An 18,970-nucleotide genomic window follows, 5' to 3' on the forward strand; every position below is an offset into this window, starting at 1 on the left:
TTAATCCAAAAATACAGTAAGTCCCCTACATACATAAGAGATACATTCCAGGACTTCTTACGTAAGTTGAGTTTTACGCAACTTGGGAATGGCTAATAAAATATTGCTACTGTATCCGTGATATGCCAAAATTACAAAAACCACATAATATCCTCAGAAGAATGAAGAAAAATAGCCATAAGAAAGCCATATTTTATAACACAGGTAGAAAACAAATCTTAGCACAAGTAGAAGAGAATCTTATTTTAAAACATAGATTTAAAAAAAAAAATTCTAAGTCTAATGAAAGGCATTGATTTCTCAAATTTTAAGTGTACCAATATTTATTAGTTATATTGATAAAGGCATATTTGGCTTAATGTCTCAGTTTGCAGATGATACAAAAGTTGGTCGAATTGTTAACGACAGTCATTAGGGTGAGCTACCGCAACGAGATCTAGGAGAATTGATGGGCTGGGAAATGGCAGTTAAAGTTTAACATTGACAAATGCAAGGTACTGCACATGGGTCTTCGTTTCCAATGCACCATTAAACACTAAACCAACCAACCAACCAACCAACCAACTGCACACATGTAGCAGTAACCGCAGAGTAATTTATCAATTGTGTGGTAACACTAAATAAGGCTAGTGGAGAATGAAAAAGACCTGGGGGTAATTGTGCAGTCAGATATCAAGTTTTCTGACAGTGCAGACAGGCTGCCAAAGCAGGTCATGGGGTCTTGTTAGTGATATATAGGAATTTTGCCAGCAGTTATAAGTAGAAGATTATCCCATTGTATAAAGCAAGTTAGGTCACATATTGTGCGCTCCATGCAGATCTGGAAGCCTCATTTTAGGAAGGAAGTGGATCTGTTAGAATCTGTTAGTGGATCTGTCTAGAAAAGAGTAACAAGATTAGCGAGAGAAACAAATGAGTTCTCTTACCAAAAAGGTTTCAGCTTTTGGTTAGAGCACCAGTTTTTGGCAAATTGCAGTATCTGGATACTAGTCACCTGCATGGAGATTTGATTGTGGCATTTAAGCTTTTAATGGATTGAGTAAGCTCAGTGCTGATGGAATCCTTCATTCTTGTTCAGACTACACACAAGGGGACATAAATTCAAATTGAGGAAGGATAGTTGCAGGAGAGGTGCAGATATTTGCCTTCAGCCAATGGGTAGTTGATTTTTGGAACAAACTTCCACCTGGTGTTCTATTGGTGAGTAGTTTGAATAAATTCAAGGAAGAATTAGACAGACTATTAGAGGGAAGGGACGGGTGATATGATTCGGATTTTTTTTTTGCCACTATTATTATTAATAATAATAATAATAATAATTCTTTTGATAGACTATATGCCATAAATTAAAAAAAAAAAAAAATTTTTTTTTAAGAATAAAAAAAAAAAAAAAATCACTGGAGATGTTTTTGCTTATGTTCTCAAAAATTTAAGTGGGGTATAAAGGAACAGAGAGAAGAAGGAAATTTGACACTAGGTGTCCTGCTTCTTTGAGACATTACTCTTGTACATAGTTCCCATAAATTAGTTGATGCTCAGAGAGATTATGGATTCCAGGGGTAAAGCTCCTGGAATCCATAATCTTCACCCCAAATAGTCCATGATCTGGTTTCCAGTAATAGTAGTAATAATATTTGCTGTATAGTGCAAGGAAACCGCAGGCTTTTGCTGCACTGGCAGAAGAAAAAGAAAAAAAAAAGTAGATAAGAAAATACAAATTAGGTGCTTCCCTCCTCATACAGGTAACTATCCAGTTGGTCTTTGAATTTATTCAAATTCTTGCCCTCAACTACCTGCAAGGGCAACTTATTCCAACAATCAACTCTCTGGCTAAAAGAACACTTCCTACAATCTAATCTAAACCTCAACCCCTGTAATTTGAATTTATGCCCCCTAGTTTTGGAATTCTTTATAACAGTAAGAATTCCACTTTCATTCATTTTAGTAATCCCTCTCAGAGCCTTATAAATCTTAATCAGGTCACCTCTTAGGTGCCTGGTTGCCAAGCTCTATAGCACACATAATGAGTCTTTCCTTATACGGTCGTCCTTCTGTCGATCTCAAGAAGCTCAATATTTTTTTTTAGATGAGAGCTCCATACTTGAACATGGTATTCCAAATGTGGTCTTACAATTGCCTCATACAGTGGGATTATGACCTCCTTATCTCTACAGGATAACGTTCGATAAATCATTGATAGGACACCACGGGCTTTCCTGGCTGCCTGTTTACACTGTTTAGGAAACATTATATCTGCCCATATTGTAACTCACACATCTGTTTCCTCCTCCACTGTTTTTAATTATTCAACCCCACAAGTGTATAATATATTTGTGGGTTGCTATTCTCCAAGTGTAAGACCTTACATTTGAAGCATTAAAACATACCTGCCACTTCTCTGTTCAAGTCATCTTGAAGGAGTGCTGCTTGGCACTGATCATTAACAACTCTGCAAATTTTAATATCACACCTTCTATCCCTTGGTCGATGTCATTTATAAAAATGGGAAAACAGTGGTACAAGAACTAATCTTTGAGGGACTCCACTCCTGACGCTACACCAATCTGAAGAATATCCATTAATCGCATTTCTCTGCCTTCTGCCCTGCAGCCACCAAGCAATCCATCTAAGAGTCTTACCATTAATCCCAGCCTGTTCAAGTTTATACATAACTCTCATGAGGGATCAAGTCAAATGCTTTGCTAAAATACAAATAAACTATGTTGAAATTGTTCCCTAAATCCAGCTGATAAGTAAATGTGTCAAAATAACCTAATAAGTTAGTTAAACATGATCTTCAGTTAACAAAGTCATTGCATGTCCTTCAAAATGCCATATGTATCTAAATCTGTGTAAAAAGGGGATGAATCAGATTAGCCCACTTGATATCGATGGATTGACTGTTGATGATCCTGCTCAGATAGCTGACAAACTGAATGCATATTTTGCATCTACCTTCACACATGAGAAATTCTGTAGGGAAATGGAGGATAGAAGCTCATTAAACTCTAACAGAGCTAAATCATTTTTTAATAACTGAAAGCAAAGTGGAGGAGAAATTGTTGAAATTGAACATAAGAAAATTACCTGGGGTAGATGGGATCTATCCAGTTATATTAAATGATGCAGCAAAGGAAGTAAGCAAACCCTTAGCCATAATTATGAGAGCATCCTTGGACTGACTGGAGATGTGTAAATGTATCCCCAATTCATAAAGGGGCATCACAGGGTGACTCAGGTAATTACAGACCTTTTAGTTTAATTTCTGTTTCGGGGAAAATAATGGAGTCACCGGTTAAAGAAGCATTGCAGGTTCATCTAGAGAAGACTATAGTAATAATTCAGACATAGCATGGGTTTGTTAAGGGGAAGTCTTGTCTGACCAATTTGATTAGATACTATGATGTGGTCACAAAGGAACTGGATGCAAAAAATAATTTTATCATACACTTGGATTTCAGGAAAGCTTTTGATACTGTTGCATGTGGAAGATTACTATACAGATTGGACCAGTATGGCATTAAAGGCAAGTTAGTACAATGGATAAAAGGATGGTTGAGTGGGAGAAGACAGAGTTGTAATCAATGGACACTACTCTTCGTGGACTAATGTTATTAGTAGAGTCCCCCATTATTCGGTGTTGTGCCCATTGTTATTTTGTATATTTATCAATGATATTGATGAAGGTATATCAGGCTTAATGTCGAAGTTTGCATATAATACAAAGGTTGGCAGGGATGTTAATGACAATAATGGAAAGTTGAGCAGATGAGCTGAGAAATGGCAACTGAAGTTTAACATTGGCAAATGCAAAGTACTGCATGGATAGCAGTAACCCCATTGAAATGTACCAACTATGTGATGCTATACTCAGGGTAGTGGAGAATGAAAAAGACCTGGGGGTAATTGTGCAGTCAGATATCAAGTTTCCTGAGCAGTGCAGACAGGCTGCCAAAGCAGGTCATAGGATCTTGTCAGTGATATATAGGAATTTTGCCAGCAGTTAGAAGTAGGTGATTATCCTCTTCTATAAGCAATGGTCAGTCCTCCTTGAGTACTTCGTACAGGTCTGGAGACCTCATTTTAGGAAGGATGTGGACTTGCTAGAATTAGAACAGTGGGCTACAAGGTTGGTGACATGGAACAAAGGGGTGCTCTTACCAAGAAAGGCTTAAGTTGTGCAAATTGCAGCATCTGTAGACTAGGCACCTGTGAGGTGATTTGGGATTCTTCCTCTTGCTCAGATTACAAACCTGAGGGAGCATAAATTTAAATTGAGGAAAGACAGTTATAGAATAGATGTGCAGAAATTTTGCTACCACCGAAGTCAGACTAAACGGTCGGTAGTTGCCAACTTGGCTCTTAGAACCACTTTTATGTATTGGTGATACTTTATCACTTCTCCAATTGAAAGGAATCTCCCAAGTCCAAAGATGCCCTCATAATTAACCTTGATGGTTTAATACACTCCTTCGTGCTCCCCCTTAAAACTACAGGGTATATGCTGTCAGTGATTATTTCATGATGATGATCTCAAGGAAGCAGTAAATGGCTCTCTCTCATATGATTTTTTACTGAAATAGATAAACTCTTCTCAGACTGCTCATACCATGGTCAAAGTACTTGCATTTTACTTTTGTGATTTGATCAGGATATACAATAAGTTTTATTTTCTTTGGCTCTTGCCATATTACAGTTTATAGTTTGATTAACAGAATATTTTTGCACAAGTTATCATTCATTGAAATGCTTGAACTAAAAATCATTTCACCTATGTAAAGTTTTAAAAACCTTTTATTTTTAACCTTGTGATGGTTTGGTTGGACTTTACGTGTCCCTCTCCAGAATAACTGTTCTGTATTAATTTTTGGTTCATGATTAGGGCTGAAACTTTCAGTTCTTCTTCTTCTTCTTCTTCTTCTGCTTCTTCTTCTTCTTCTTCTTCTTCTTCTTCTTTTTCTTCTTCTTCTTTGTCCTTGCCTTCTTCCCACATTCATGTGGGGTCAGCATTCCCTTCCTTAATTCTCTTTCTCCATTCCTTTCTAACCAGGGTTTCCTCTCTCCTGCATTCTCTCTCTTTCAAGTCCTCTGCCACCTTGTCCTTCCATCTCAGTTTAGGTCTCCCCCTCTTCCTCTTCCCTATCACCTCCAGGTTTTCACACGTCTTCCCTACGTGCTCCTCACTTCTTCGTTCCACATGACCAAGCTACCTCAACCTAGATTCCTGTATTTTTTTACTCAGAGGCCCACCTTAACCGTACCTCTAATGTAGTCATTTCTTAACCTGTCCTTCCTTGTCACACCACACATCCATCTGAGCATCCTCATCTCCGCCACTTCCATCTTCTTCTCCTGGGCCCTTGTAATTGCCCATGTCTCAGCAACGTACATCAATGCGAGTCTAACCACAGTTTTATACACTCTTCCCTTCATTCTTCAATTAACTTTCTTATCACACATCACCCCACTCATCTTTCTCCAGTTCAGCCATCCACATTTGCATTCTGTGCTGTATTTCTTCATTAAATCTTCCATCCCTCTCAAAGTTCGATCCCAGATACTTAAATTTCGAAACAGATGGTAGCTTTTCCTCCTGCAGTTTTATAGACCTCTCAACTTCTCCATTCAATATCATATATTCTGTCTTTGTTCTACTTATCCTCATGCCTCTATCATCCAACGCTTTCCTGCATTCCTCCAATTTCTTCTCTGCCTTTCCTTGGGATGATTCGCACAGTACAATATCATCCGTGAACAGCATACTCCACGGTGCTCTACTCTTCACTTCTCTCACTAACACATCCATTACCAGATAAAACAGATATGGGCTGAGAGCTGATCCCTGGTGCAGTCCAACTTCTACAGAGAACCCCTGAGCCATACCTATACTGCTCTTAACCTGAGTCACCGCTCCCTCGTACATATCCTTCACAAGCTTTACGTACTTTTCCGATGTACCCTTCTCCCTTATACATCTCCATACCTCTTGTCTGGGCACTCTATCATATGCTTTTTACAGGTCTAGAAACACCATGTGCAACTCTACTTGCATCTCCCTGTATCTTTGCATCTGTTGCTCCTCTTCCTGGCATGAAACCAAACTGTTCCTCTCCTATTTCCGTCTCCTGCCTTAACCTTCCTTCCACAATTCTTTCCCAGATCTTCATCGAATGAGACATTAACTTTATTCCCCTGTAGGTCCCACATTCCTCATTTAATAGCTTCTTAAAATAGTCTTTCCACCTTTCCTTAACCTTCTCCGGGTCCTGTATAACCACTCCCCTCTCATCTTTTATTTGTTTTATTGATGAGAAGTCCTTCGATGCCTTATCTCTCGCTTTGGCTATTCTCATCAGTTGCCTATCTCTCTCTTTCCTTTCCAGTTCCCCATAGGCCTCGTCCACTGCCCTCGCCTTTGCTATTGCCACAGCACTTTTTGCCTCCTTATTTGCTATTGTATATGCTTCTTTATCTTCCTGGTTACCTGTTACATCCCATCTTTTCTTCATCTCCTTCTTTTGATTTATCACTGATTGCACTTCCTCATTCCACCACCAAGCCTCCTTTTCTTCCGGCGTCCCCTTGCCTGATGTTTTCCCCAACAACTCTTCACCAACTTTCTTTAAAAAACAACTATTTGTTTTCCACCACTCTTGCATGTCTTCCGGTAACTTTATTCCTTTTAGCACCTTTTCCCTGAACTCCTTCCTCAAACCTTCCTCTTTCAATCTCCACCACTTTATCCTTTTCTCCCTCTGTCCTGAATATTTCCTACTTTTGTCCACTGCAACCTCCCAATCGGCCACAAGCAATCTATGCTGTGCAGACACACTTTCTCTGTTTATCACCTTGCTGTTCCTCGTTTCCTTTAGATTCCCCCTCACGGCACATGATATAGTCAATCTGGCTTGTCCTTTCCCCACTCCTGTATGTTATCAGCTGGCTTTCTTTCTTTTCGAAGTAGGTGTTAACTATCGCCAGGTCGAATGCTACTGCATGTTCTACTATCCTCTCCCCTTCTCTGTTTCTTTCCCCAATACTCCATCTTCCATAGTCTTCCTTCCTTCCTCTCTCTTGCCTCTTCCTAAATGACCATTTAGATCACCCCCAGCGATCATCTGCTCATTCTCAGGTATTGCCATGACCACTTGATCCATTTCCATCCAAAAACTGTCCTTTTCTTCTTCCCCACATCCTACTTGTGGGGCATACGCACATACTATCGTGGTCAAGTGTCCACCCACTTCCAGCTTGATGGTCATAATCCTATCACTCCTTCTGTTAACCTCACACACTCCATCCTTTAACTCCTTATCAACTACGATACCTACTCCATTTCTTCCTCCCTCATCCACTCCTCTAAAGAACAACTTATACCCTTCACCGAGCTCTTTTGCTTTATTTCCCCTCCACCTAGTCTCTTGTAGGCATAGGATCTTCACTCTTCTTCTTTGCATCAAATCCACAATCTCTCTGCTCTTTCCATTCATCGTCCCAGTGTTCAATGTTCCTATTCTAACACTTTTCAACCCCTCCTTCATCTCTAGCTGAACTAACTTCTTTAACCGGACCCGTCCTTTGTTTGGTAGCCCTGACACATCTACTTTCCATCAATCACCTTTTGTTTTGGCATAGTTTTTACGACCGGATGCCCTTCCTAATGTCAACCCTCACCATTTATCCGGGCTAGGGATTTAAGCTGCCGATCTGCCAAGCCTTACGCAGCTATATAGAAGTGGTAGATCTTATACAATGGTGATGTCACAATTTATGCCGAATTTCTAATCCCACTGAACAAGTAGGTGGCACTGCTCTAGTTCTTTTATCTCATGAACATGGCTGACTCGGTAGAATGACTGTGACCTTGAAAATAACAGTAATAAATAACTCAGCAACACGTGAGGGCTGAAACTTTCAGTACTTTTCTAAATATAGAGAACTTTTATTATTTGAGCAGTTTTAGAAGTGAACAAAAACAAGCAATATTTGGTGCCAATAAACTATAAAAATTTGTATACATATGTGGTTTGAAATGTCTTTTAATTTAATATTGTACTAAGCACATTATAAATGTGATATGTAATGATAATGGTTATTTTGGATTATTCAGATGTATATAGTTTGTAAGGAAATTTTAATTTTTTAAGTCATATGATACCTTCTTTATAAACAAAGGATTGTTTTGTGTACTGTACTGCGATGCTTAACTATTAAATTTAATTTTTATCTATTAAAATATACTGATCATGTTAGAGAATAAAATCATAGTGAAGGTGGTTATTCTACTAATATAGTTAATATTAGTAGAATAACCACCAAAATTAGTAGAAGTCTATTTTGATTATATTCTACTTATATAGTCAAAATAGCCTTCTTCCATTTTATCCTCTTGGTTGTTATATTAAACGGCTGAGGAGGATGGGTGCTCTCTAGCGTTACCAATGTGCATTGTAAGGAGGCATGATCTTGAATTATTTTCCAAGTTGCAGTGATTGTAATCCCCCCCCCCCCCTTTCCTGTTACTTTAGGAGAATACTGCATTTTACCATTTTTCCATTGTTAAAATAGAATTAAATATTTACTAATTGCAAGGGAAACTGCCCATTTTATGTTTCTGCAATTTTCTATGGGTACCCATATATTATTTAGAAGCCAACTGGTTGACTGTGTTTAATCCTGGTTTTATGAAGTAGATTTAAGGCCCGGGATTGGTTTGTTAATAGTCTTCTTATTAACATATACCTTAAAGTGTGTTATATAATTTCCATCTTTGAGATATAGTTATTATTATTTGCATTATGAAGATTATTTTCATTTCATATATAGATAAATAGAAATGTGTCTGCAAACTAAAAGCAAATATTTTTTGCTTCCAATATTTAGTTGAGGGCAGAAGTAGTAACTTGTATGCGTAGGGATACTACACTGGAGACAGCTGCAAATCCTAAATTATATAAAAGAACTAAAAGACAAGGTCTAAGGGAAGCAAGAATTACAGAAAAATTAGAAAAACAACAAAAACTAGAGCAAGAACGCAAACGTCGACAAAAACATCAGGTAAGATGCTTATCAGGAATGAAACATATCAAAGTATACTGTGTACACAAAATATTAATTAGTTTCTTAGAAAAATTTAATCAAAATTTAATTGAATTAAATCTAATTAAATTATTTGCTGTTAATAATTATTCACATATTGATTAGAGGTTTGAAGCCAACTACAGTATAGATATATATATGTAGTACATTCAAAAGTTCCAAGAATTGCATGCTGGTATTTAAATGGTTTGTGCCAAGGCTGTAAGGTTTTGTGGAGTGTTGATGTTGACCTTGGTGTGCGTGCATGCATGCATGCCAAGTGGGAACTAGTTTGACACACTTCGCTTGTGTGTCACAGTTGATTGGTTGTGGAATGTCGCAGCTTGAACTGTGTGCTAACATCACATTCTTTAAATTTGGGAAAGGTGCTACATAGACACTGCAGGCATTACAGAAAGGTTATGGCAGTGATGCTTTGAAGAAAATATCGGTGGTTCAATTGGTTTAAAAATGGACAGGAAATTCTAGTAGACAAATCTCACAGTGGACGCCCTTCAACATCACGAAATGACGAAAATGTCTTGAAAGTGAAGAAACTCATGCAAAATGATAGGCGAATGACTATTGTTGAGATTACTCATGAAGTTGGACTGTCTATAGCAGCGTTTTCCAAACTTTTTTAGTCACGGAATATTTTCCATCTCACAATTTATTGATGGGACACTTTTCATCTCACAATATATTTATGGAACCAGAGCCGTGCCGAGGGTGAGGCGAACGAGGCTCTTGCCTCAGGTTAAAAGCTGAAAGGGGGAGGCCAAAAGAAAGATTAAATAATTGCCAATGTTTTTGATTTTATGTTTTGATTATGCCAATCCGTTTATCATCTTGCTTTTGCAAGGCGAAAATCTTTGTCATGCCACTGTACAGATACCAAGCTCTGGGTGCCTACACTATCTGGGGTTCCACCATGGTTGTTGCCCCATGGGTTGGTTGTCATTGGCAAGCTGAAATTGATTAAAAACTATTACGGTCAAAATTAAGCCAAGAAAAATTATCTGATATAGCCATCTGATTTATCAATTCAGAGGAACATATGTAATCAAATAAATTTTGACAAAATTATTGATCACTTTTCGTCACTCAAAGCTCGCAAAATAAAATTGTAATCTGTACATATAAAAGCCGTGTATCTATCCGTAATATATTATTGTTAATTTTATTAAAGAAATATTATTTGTTTATAATTAAAAGTATTCTAATTTGTGATATTTTTAAGGAAGCTTAAGAACAGGCTCAATGCTGATGGATGGGATTCTTCCGCTTGCTCAGATTATGAACTTGAGGGGGGCATAAATTCAAATTGAGGAAAGACAGTTGTAGAGTAGATGTGCGAAAATTTTCCTTTAGCCAGCAGGTGGTTAATTGGTGGAATAAACTTTCATCTGTTGTTGTGAAAGTTGATAGCTTAAATAAGTTCAAGGAGGAACTGGACAAATTTTTAGAGGAAATGGATATGTGAAATTTTTTTTTTTTTTTTTTTTGTGCTGATAAGCTCATATGCTTATTTTCTTGCATCATATGCTTCCATTACTACTACTACTACTACTACTATGAAACATTTGTTTCAAGTATTATAATAATATTGTTATTTTTTAAATGAATGACGCATAAATAAATCTGTTATATATTTATAATAAATACTGCTTATGAGTAGAAAAATCACTTTAAACAGTTATTATTATTTTTTTGTCATCCTTTTGTTTCTATTAAAACGTGTACCATTTTAAATAAGTCATTTTTTTTTAATTAAAAAAATTTTTTTTTTAATATTTTAGGGGAGGGTGCAATCTTTCATTCTTGCCTCAGGTACTGAAATGGCTCGGCACGACCCTATACAGAACACTTATATATTTATGGAACACTTACGAAACACAAGGTTAGCGGGAACCAAAGAACTTTTTGTAATATTTTGTTACAGACGACATACTGTACATCAGGAGCATCTTTATTTCCAACACATGTAAAGCCAAAATTCAAATAACTGTCATCATACTTTCGTTTTGGTTTTTTATTAGTTGGTTCCTGTTTTTTCATTTTGGATTTTTTGGGGAACAAAAGGCTGCGCAATTGTTCATCATCACTTTGAAGTGTTAAAATATTGTGTTCATTTTCATTGACCACGTTGCACTGCTAGTAATACTTTGCTTCTCGTTTTAAAGTTACTTTTTTTCAATCACAAATCCATGTTCATTTATTTTAATAATAGTATTTGAAATACTGATAATTATCAAAAAAAAAAAATTAAACAAGGAAGTGAGTTTAGTTATGATATCAGTTTGCTTCCCCCTCTCCTTCAACCCATGTTCCCCAGGCTAAATTGCATACGAATGGCATATTAGATCACTACATTGCTACTTTTTCATAGATGTCATTACCTCTACGCATACTTCTCTATGCAAAAGCACGCCAAAATAGTGTTCTTCGGGCTTTTGATTATTAGTCTATGCCAGTATATTAACCAAAAAAAAAAGTGATCTTAAAAATTATAATGATACAAAAGTGATGTCCGCTACAAATATGCAAAATTTATTTATTTTATTTTTTTAATTATTAATTACAATTTTTTGCGGAATACTTGTTCACATCTCATGGAACACTAGTATTCTGCGGAACACTTTTTCACATCTCACGGAACACTAGTATTCTGTGGAACAGAGTTTGAAAAACGCTGGTCTATCGGCTTAGTCCACACATTCTGATGCAAGATTTAGTGATGCATTGCATGTGTGCAAAGTTTGTTCAACGCTTACCATTGGACAATCAAATGGACTACAGGAAAGCCATTGCAGATGATTTGTTCAAAAAATCTATGCAAGATCCAAATCCTAAGAAGATCCAATTTCCTAAGAAAAGTGGTCCCTGGAGATGAGAGTTGGGTGTTCACCTGTGATTCTGAGACCAAAGTGTAGTCATCTGAATGCCACACAAAAATGTCCTCCCTGGTCTAAGAAGTCTTTTGCAACAAAATCTGTCAAAGTCATGCTGATTATTTTTTTTTGACACTGAGGGTATAGTGCACCACAAATTTGTGGCTAGGGGTGAAGCGTTTCTGCTGCTTACCACATTGAGGCTGTGACACATTTGCATGAGAATGTGAGATGGAGACAACCTCAGAAATGGAAGGATGGCTGGATCCTGTGCCATGACAATGCACCCAGCCACATGGTGATTGCAGTTCAGCAGTTCTTGGCTGTGAAAAAAATCATGGCCATGCAGCATTCCCCCCCCCCCCAACTTTGCACTGTTTGACTTCTGGCTGTTCCCTAAACTGAAAATGGGACTTTGGGATCATTGTTTTGCTACAGTGGATGATATCAAAGAAAATGCAGAGTTCCAGAGCTTTAAAACATTCTTTAAAATTATGTCTCATAGCTGTGGAAGATCAATGAAACAAGAATGTGTGTGTGTGTGGAAGATCAATGAAACAAGAATGTGTGTGTGCGCGTGCACGCGCACATGCACAGAAGGAAGATACTTTGAAGGTGATTAGGTTTGTAAGCCCAAATGTCCACATAGTAAACTTTTATTTATTTTTTTTTTCCCATAATTTTATAGTAAAATTATGGGAACTTTTTGAATGTATCTTGTATAAGTATTACTGAGATAGTTGAAATACTTGAATTTGAAGGATATAATGTCTTCAAATATTATAGTGTGGCAACATTTTAATGTATTTTTTATGTATTTCAGGAATACCTTAATGCTGTATTACAGCATGGAAAGGATTTTAAAGAGTACCATCGCAATGTAGTTGCCAAGATTGGCAAAGTTAATAAAGCAGTAATAACATACCATGCAAATACTGAACGTGAACAAAAGAAAGAACAAGAAAGGATAGAAAAAGAGCGTATGAGACGATTAATGGTGAGTATTTAATTGAGTACAATTGATCAATAGAGGTCTTAGCACAAAATTTATTCAAAAGCTTTTACAGTTTTTACAGTGATTTTCTGTATTTTTGGAATATTCTAAAATATTTAAATTATGCATAAAACCTTAGCAAGCTGATAATACTAAATACAAAACACTGAATATTATAAATTTTTGAAAAGATAACAAATTTCACAAAAGAATGACTAATATAAAAAAAATCATTAAAATGACTTGCAAATCATGCAATATCATGAAAAATTTGAATACGTCTATCTTCTTATCCAGTGTTGTCACTGTGCTGCTGGAGTTGCTAACACACACACACACACACACACACACACACACACACACACACACACACACACACACACACACACACACACACATGCACTGTTTCTCCCATCATTATGTGTGAGGAATCTTGGGTTTGTGGCTATGATCCAGAAACAAAGGTGCAGTCCTCTCACTGGAAGTTTTCCCTAAGGCACCAAAAAAAGCAAGAAAATTGATCAAATGTGAAGATCATGTTTTTTTTTGATTCACAGGAAATTGTTCATTATGAATTTGCTTGACGTGTTCGGCAGTGAACCAGGAAAACTATGAAACAGTTCTACAGCAGTTGTGTGCAGTCTTTGTAGAAAATGGCCAGAAAAGTTGGCTTTGGGGTATTGGTGCTTGCTCCATGCTTTTGGGTATTGGTACAAGCACCAATACCCAAAAGCATGGGTCATGATTTGGGGTATTGGTGCAAGCACCAATACCCCAAATCATGACCCCCCCCAAGCACTCTTCACCTTCCATTTAACAATTTCTTGCAAAGCACTCCATCAGTCCTATATGAGAGCTTAATGTATAAGCTGGATCACATTGGAATCACAGGTATAATTCTAAGATGGATCTCAGGGAGGTGCAGGGCAGGAGGCAGAAAGGTTCTGATTAATGATTACTTATCTGAAAGTTTTTAGTGTTACCACCAATTTTAAACACACACACCAACCGTTTATGACTGATTGAATAATGAAATAAAATAAAATGATAGAAAAGACTGTAAAATAATATTTACAAAAAACTTTTAATTATTTACAAAAAACTAAACTATAACAAAAATAAAATAAGTAAATAAGTTAAAATGCATTAAAATATAAATATAAAAGCGATAAAAAGACGATAAAAAACACTATTAGAGCTTTCGGAGGTGTCTGTCTCCTTCCTCAGTAATAGTGAGACTTAAACGACACATCCTTAAATACCAGGTTCATCCTTCAATACCAGGATGTGTCGTTTAAGTCTCACTATTACTGAGGAAGGAGGCAGACACCTCCGAAAGCTCTAATAGTGTTTTTTATCGTCTTTTTATCGCTTTTATATTTATATTTTAATGCATTTTAACTTATTTACTTATTTTATTTTTGTTATAGTTTAGTTTTTTGTAAATAATTAAAAGTTTTTTGTAAATATTATTTTACAGTCTTTTCTATCATTTTATTTTATTTTATTTCATTATTCAATCAGTCATAAATGGTTGGTGTGTGTGTTTAAAATTGGTGGTATGAATAATCCCAACCTCAGAGGCCTTATTTCAGATATAGTTTTTAGTGTTGTTTCAATTAAAATGATGCAACTAAAATGCAGTAATGCAAGCTGGGAAAAGTTCAATCTATCTTGATTATAATGCTTGGCTGTGTCTTGAACTGGAGGGGATATAGAATGTCTCAGAACTTTGATTTCACAGGCCCTGAAAATTTTTTATCATTATTATTAGATAGTATGAATCAGAGCTGTAATACTCAATATGTTCTACGTTGATAATAATATTAGTAAATTAATAAGAGGAGTTTACCTCAATGTTGTACGTAGAACACTTCCGTATGATACCCTCCAGAAATTAAAACGGAAAAAACGAAAAAATCGACAACTTACCGGTACATTAAAGTAAAATATAAATAATTAAATAATCAATTTAACACAATTCAAAATCAATTTAAAACAATTAAAATTCAAATTAACGCAATTAAAAGAATCTAACGAAAATATTCAAAACGATTTTCCTTCCTGAAGCTGACAATGCTTTTCGACCGACTGTCGTGATCACAGGAACGAAAATTACCGAATCAGGCTAAACCTGCAACTTAAATAGTGATTATATGTCCGCGCATGCGCGTAAAGGTCCACGCATCGGAGATCAAATATGGCCGCCGAACATTAACAGAATTCTCGTGTAATTTAATTTCAACAGTTTCTGCAATTAATAGTCGCGTATAACTACATTGAACGTTAAGTATTTTGGCCTCGTTAAATAAAAAAGTATGTTTTTCGTTAATGGCATGAAAGGCTAATTCTGATGCTGCTGAACGAGAAGCACGAACTGAGGCTTCGTGTTGATCTACACGAATATTAAGAGAAAACCGTGTCGAACCTTGGTAAGACGAGTCGCAATCACCGCAAGAAATGTTGTATACCAGATCATTAATTTGAGTTGCGAACGCGGAAAGAACCGAGCGATTGTTCAGTATTTTTCAGCCTTAGCCACACATGTATATAACATTATAAAACCTTTTAGACAGGTTATACAATTTGGGATTAAGAATTACGATACATTATTTAACAATCTTAAAGACTGTAGACTTGGCGACAATGACAATTTATTCTCACTAGATGTTACCTCATTATATACGAATGTAAACGTTGAATACACATTAGATATTATTTGGGATATGTTAAATAAAAACTCGACACCAATTAATTATACGAAGCTACCTATTAAGGAAATTTTTCACTTAATTAAACTGTTAGTTGAGGCTAACTACATCACCTTTCGAGACAAGGTGTACAAACAAATTTTTGGATTACCAATGGGTTTGAGCCTGAGTGGCTTAATGTCAGAGATCTATCTCTCAACGATTGAGCAGATACATTTGACACCTTTTCTTCCCCGTATCACATACTATGGGACGTATTTAGACGATGTTCTAGTTATTACCGATAGTAGTACTATCCAAGACATTTTACATTCGTTTAATAATATTCATTCTAGACTCAAATTTACATTGGAAAGGGAAGATACGGATACAAAGTCATTAAACTTTCTAAATTTCACGCTTACCCGGGACTCGAACAAAATACAATTTAGCATCTATCGAAAACCCACAAACACCGGTATGCTTCTACATTATAATAATATCTATCACCCGTTCACCTACAAAAGATCGATTATCTTTAATCAATTTCTAAATGCCTATAAATATTCAACGACGGATTCTGCTTTGGACTCAGAAATACAAATATTAACTAGCAGATTCTTAAACAGGGGTTATCCCATTAACACAATAAATCGAATTAGGGTACAAGCTAAGGATAGGATACAAAATACTACACCAATCAACAATAGTAATATCAAAAAATACTTTATTTCTGTCCCATATGTTGAACAGTGGCACAAACAGCTTAACAGATTCTTTAAAGATACCGAATTTAAAATTATAGCTAGGCCTATACGGAAGTTACACACTATACTGAACAATCGCTCGATTCTTTCCGCAAATTAATGATCTGGTATATCTGGTATATATCTGGTATATTCTTGCGGTGATTGCGACTCGTCTTACCAAGGTTCGACGCGGTTTTCTCTTAATATTCGCGTAAATCAACACGAAGCCTCAGTTCGTGCTTCTCGTTCAGCAGCGTCAGAATTAGCCTTTCATGCCATTAACAAAAAACATACTTTTTTATTTAACGAGGCCAAAATACTTAACGTTCAACGTAATTATACGCGACTATTAATTGCAGAAACCGTTGAAATTAAATTACACGAGAATTCTGTTAATGTTCGGCGGCCATATTTGATCTCCGATGCGTGGACCTTTACGCGCATGCGCGAAGACATATAATCACTATTTAAGTTGCAGGTTTAGCCTGATTCGGTAATTTTCGTTTCTGATGATCTGGTATACAACATTTCTTGCGGTGATTGCGACTCGTCTTACCAAGGTTCGACGCGGTTTTCTCTTAATATTCGCGTAAATCAACACGAAGCCTCAGTTCGTGCTTCTCGTTCAGCAGCGTCAGAATTAGCCTTTCATGCCATTAACAAAAAACATACTTTTTTATTTAACGACACCAAAATACTTAACGTTCAACGTAATTATACGCGACTATTAATTGCAGAAACCGTTGAAATTAAATTACACGAGAATTCTGTTAATGTTCGGCGGCCATATTTGATCTCCGATGCGTGGACCTTTACGCGCATGCGCGAAGACATATAATCACTATTTAAGTTGCAGGTTTAGCCTGATTCGGTAATTTTCGTTCCTGTGATCACGACAGTCGGTCGAAAAGCATTGTCAGCTTCAGGAAGGAAAATTGTTTTGAATATTTTCGTTAGATTCTTTTAATTGCGTTAATTTGAATTTTAATTGTTTTAAATTGATTTTGAATTGTGTTAAATTGATTATTTAATTATTTATATTTTACTTTAATGTACCGGTAAATTGTCGATTTTTTCGTTTTTTTCCGTTTTAATTTCTGGAGGGTATCATACGGAAGTTTGTTTGTTTTTTTGTTTGTTATTTGGTTTTTAGGAGCATTAGCAACTAAGGCCATATTGCTCCGGGATATGCGGTGGTCATTCCCTGACCTTTCCGCCTCCTCTGTATTTGGTGGTGACGGGCTCGAACCCCGGTCTAATCAAGAAGCATGTGCTACGCACTGCTGCTCCTTCCCACCTGCTACGGAGGCGCCTCATACGGAAGTGTTCTACGTACTACATTGAGGTAAACTCCTCTTATTAATTTACTAATATCATTATTATTGAAATGAAAGATTTTGTGGGTGGGCGGGTGGGGGGGGAATGGTTATTTACTATATTAAAAGCTATTTTAAAAGTTAGAAAAATGGATTGAGCTCAATGCTGACTATGAAAAATGTATGCCATTCGCTATTTTGCAATATGGGGAATAGCATACATTTTAAATAAATAGCAGTGTATGTTTTCATTGGAGCAGTGCTTTTAATTTTGCATAGTGCAATATGGGGGCAACTCATGTTGAAGTACCTCACAATAATAGATTGATGCACTTAGTAGAAACCAGTTTGTTCCATTGCTACTTGCAGACCGAAGGCTGGAAGTTAAATAATATCTCTATGAATATGCTGTGTGAATATCTCTGTGAATAACTTTTATATTTGATAATTTTTTATGTCATTTATTTTAAGCAATAATTACTAAAAATTTAAAATTTTGAGTGACTATTGATCGTTAAAATTGCTGATTTTTATTAGTGAACCTGGGTCTCGTGGTAAACTAACAGACATGGGGGGTGGGACTCCTTCCATATTTGCCAATACCACGAGTTTTTTTTTTTTTTTTTTTTTTACTAGAATGTTAGAATGTTTTCTTATTTAATATAGAATGTTTTCATATCAGAAAATACAGTCTTGTAGTAAGTTGAGAAGGATAGCAAAATATCCAAAGCTCTTCCAGATATTGCAGGTATTTTTCTTCCATGCATTGATTAAAAAAAAAAAAAAATGCAGCTGAGAAAGAATGTAAAATTTAATTTTAAAATGTTTTGCAAGATAACTCGATAACTTCTTCCATTTTCACAGGTTCAAGATCTGATGCACTGTTGAAGAAGTCTGCAGAATAGCCATAGAGTGTAATCACTCACTCATATTCCTTTCACAGAACTATGATACAAAGTAATTGAAAGCAGACAGCATAGCAATTATTTCAGATGATAGATTTCTGTCAACACTATGTTTATATAAATTCCCTTTCTTTACTACAAACCTGATCATTGAAGGTACAAATGAACACAATCAGGACTAATGTTTCTGCACTATTGTTGGCACAGTCTCACTGCACCTGTAGGAGTCCCACTGATTATCCTAAATTTATTCTTTGCAACACCAGCATTACAAAGAGGGAAAAAATTCCAGGAACAAGCCCGGACCCAATACTAGCTCTAAGAAATGCAGCGGGAGCCAATTATGA

General features: G+C 36.2%; 1 protein-coding gene across 7 annotated transcripts in view; it reads left to right on the forward strand.

The window, feature by feature from the left end:
- brm (ATP-dependent helicase brm) overlaps positions 1-18,970 on the forward strand; it is a 714,323-nt gene that overhangs the window by 228,024 nt on the left and 467,329 nt on the right. For all 7 annotated transcript variants that reach the window (XM_090374387.1, XM_090374383.1, XM_090374382.1 and 4 more), the window contains 2 exons: positions 8,884-9,057; positions 12,793-12,966. In XM_090374387.1, the coding sequence (XP_090230513.1) occupies positions 8,884-9,057; positions 12,793-12,966 (348 nt within the window). The remainder of the gene's footprint in view (positions 1-8,883; positions 9,058-12,792; positions 12,967-18,970) is intronic.

The sequence above is a fragment of the Mastigoproctus giganteus genome, chromosome 5 (assembly GCF_048544385.1).
Source record: "Mastigoproctus giganteus isolate SK-2022 chromosome 5, ASM4854438v1, whole genome shotgun sequence".
Taxonomy (NCBI): Eukaryota; Metazoa; Arthropoda; class Arachnida; order Uropygi; family Thelyphonidae; genus Mastigoproctus; species Mastigoproctus giganteus.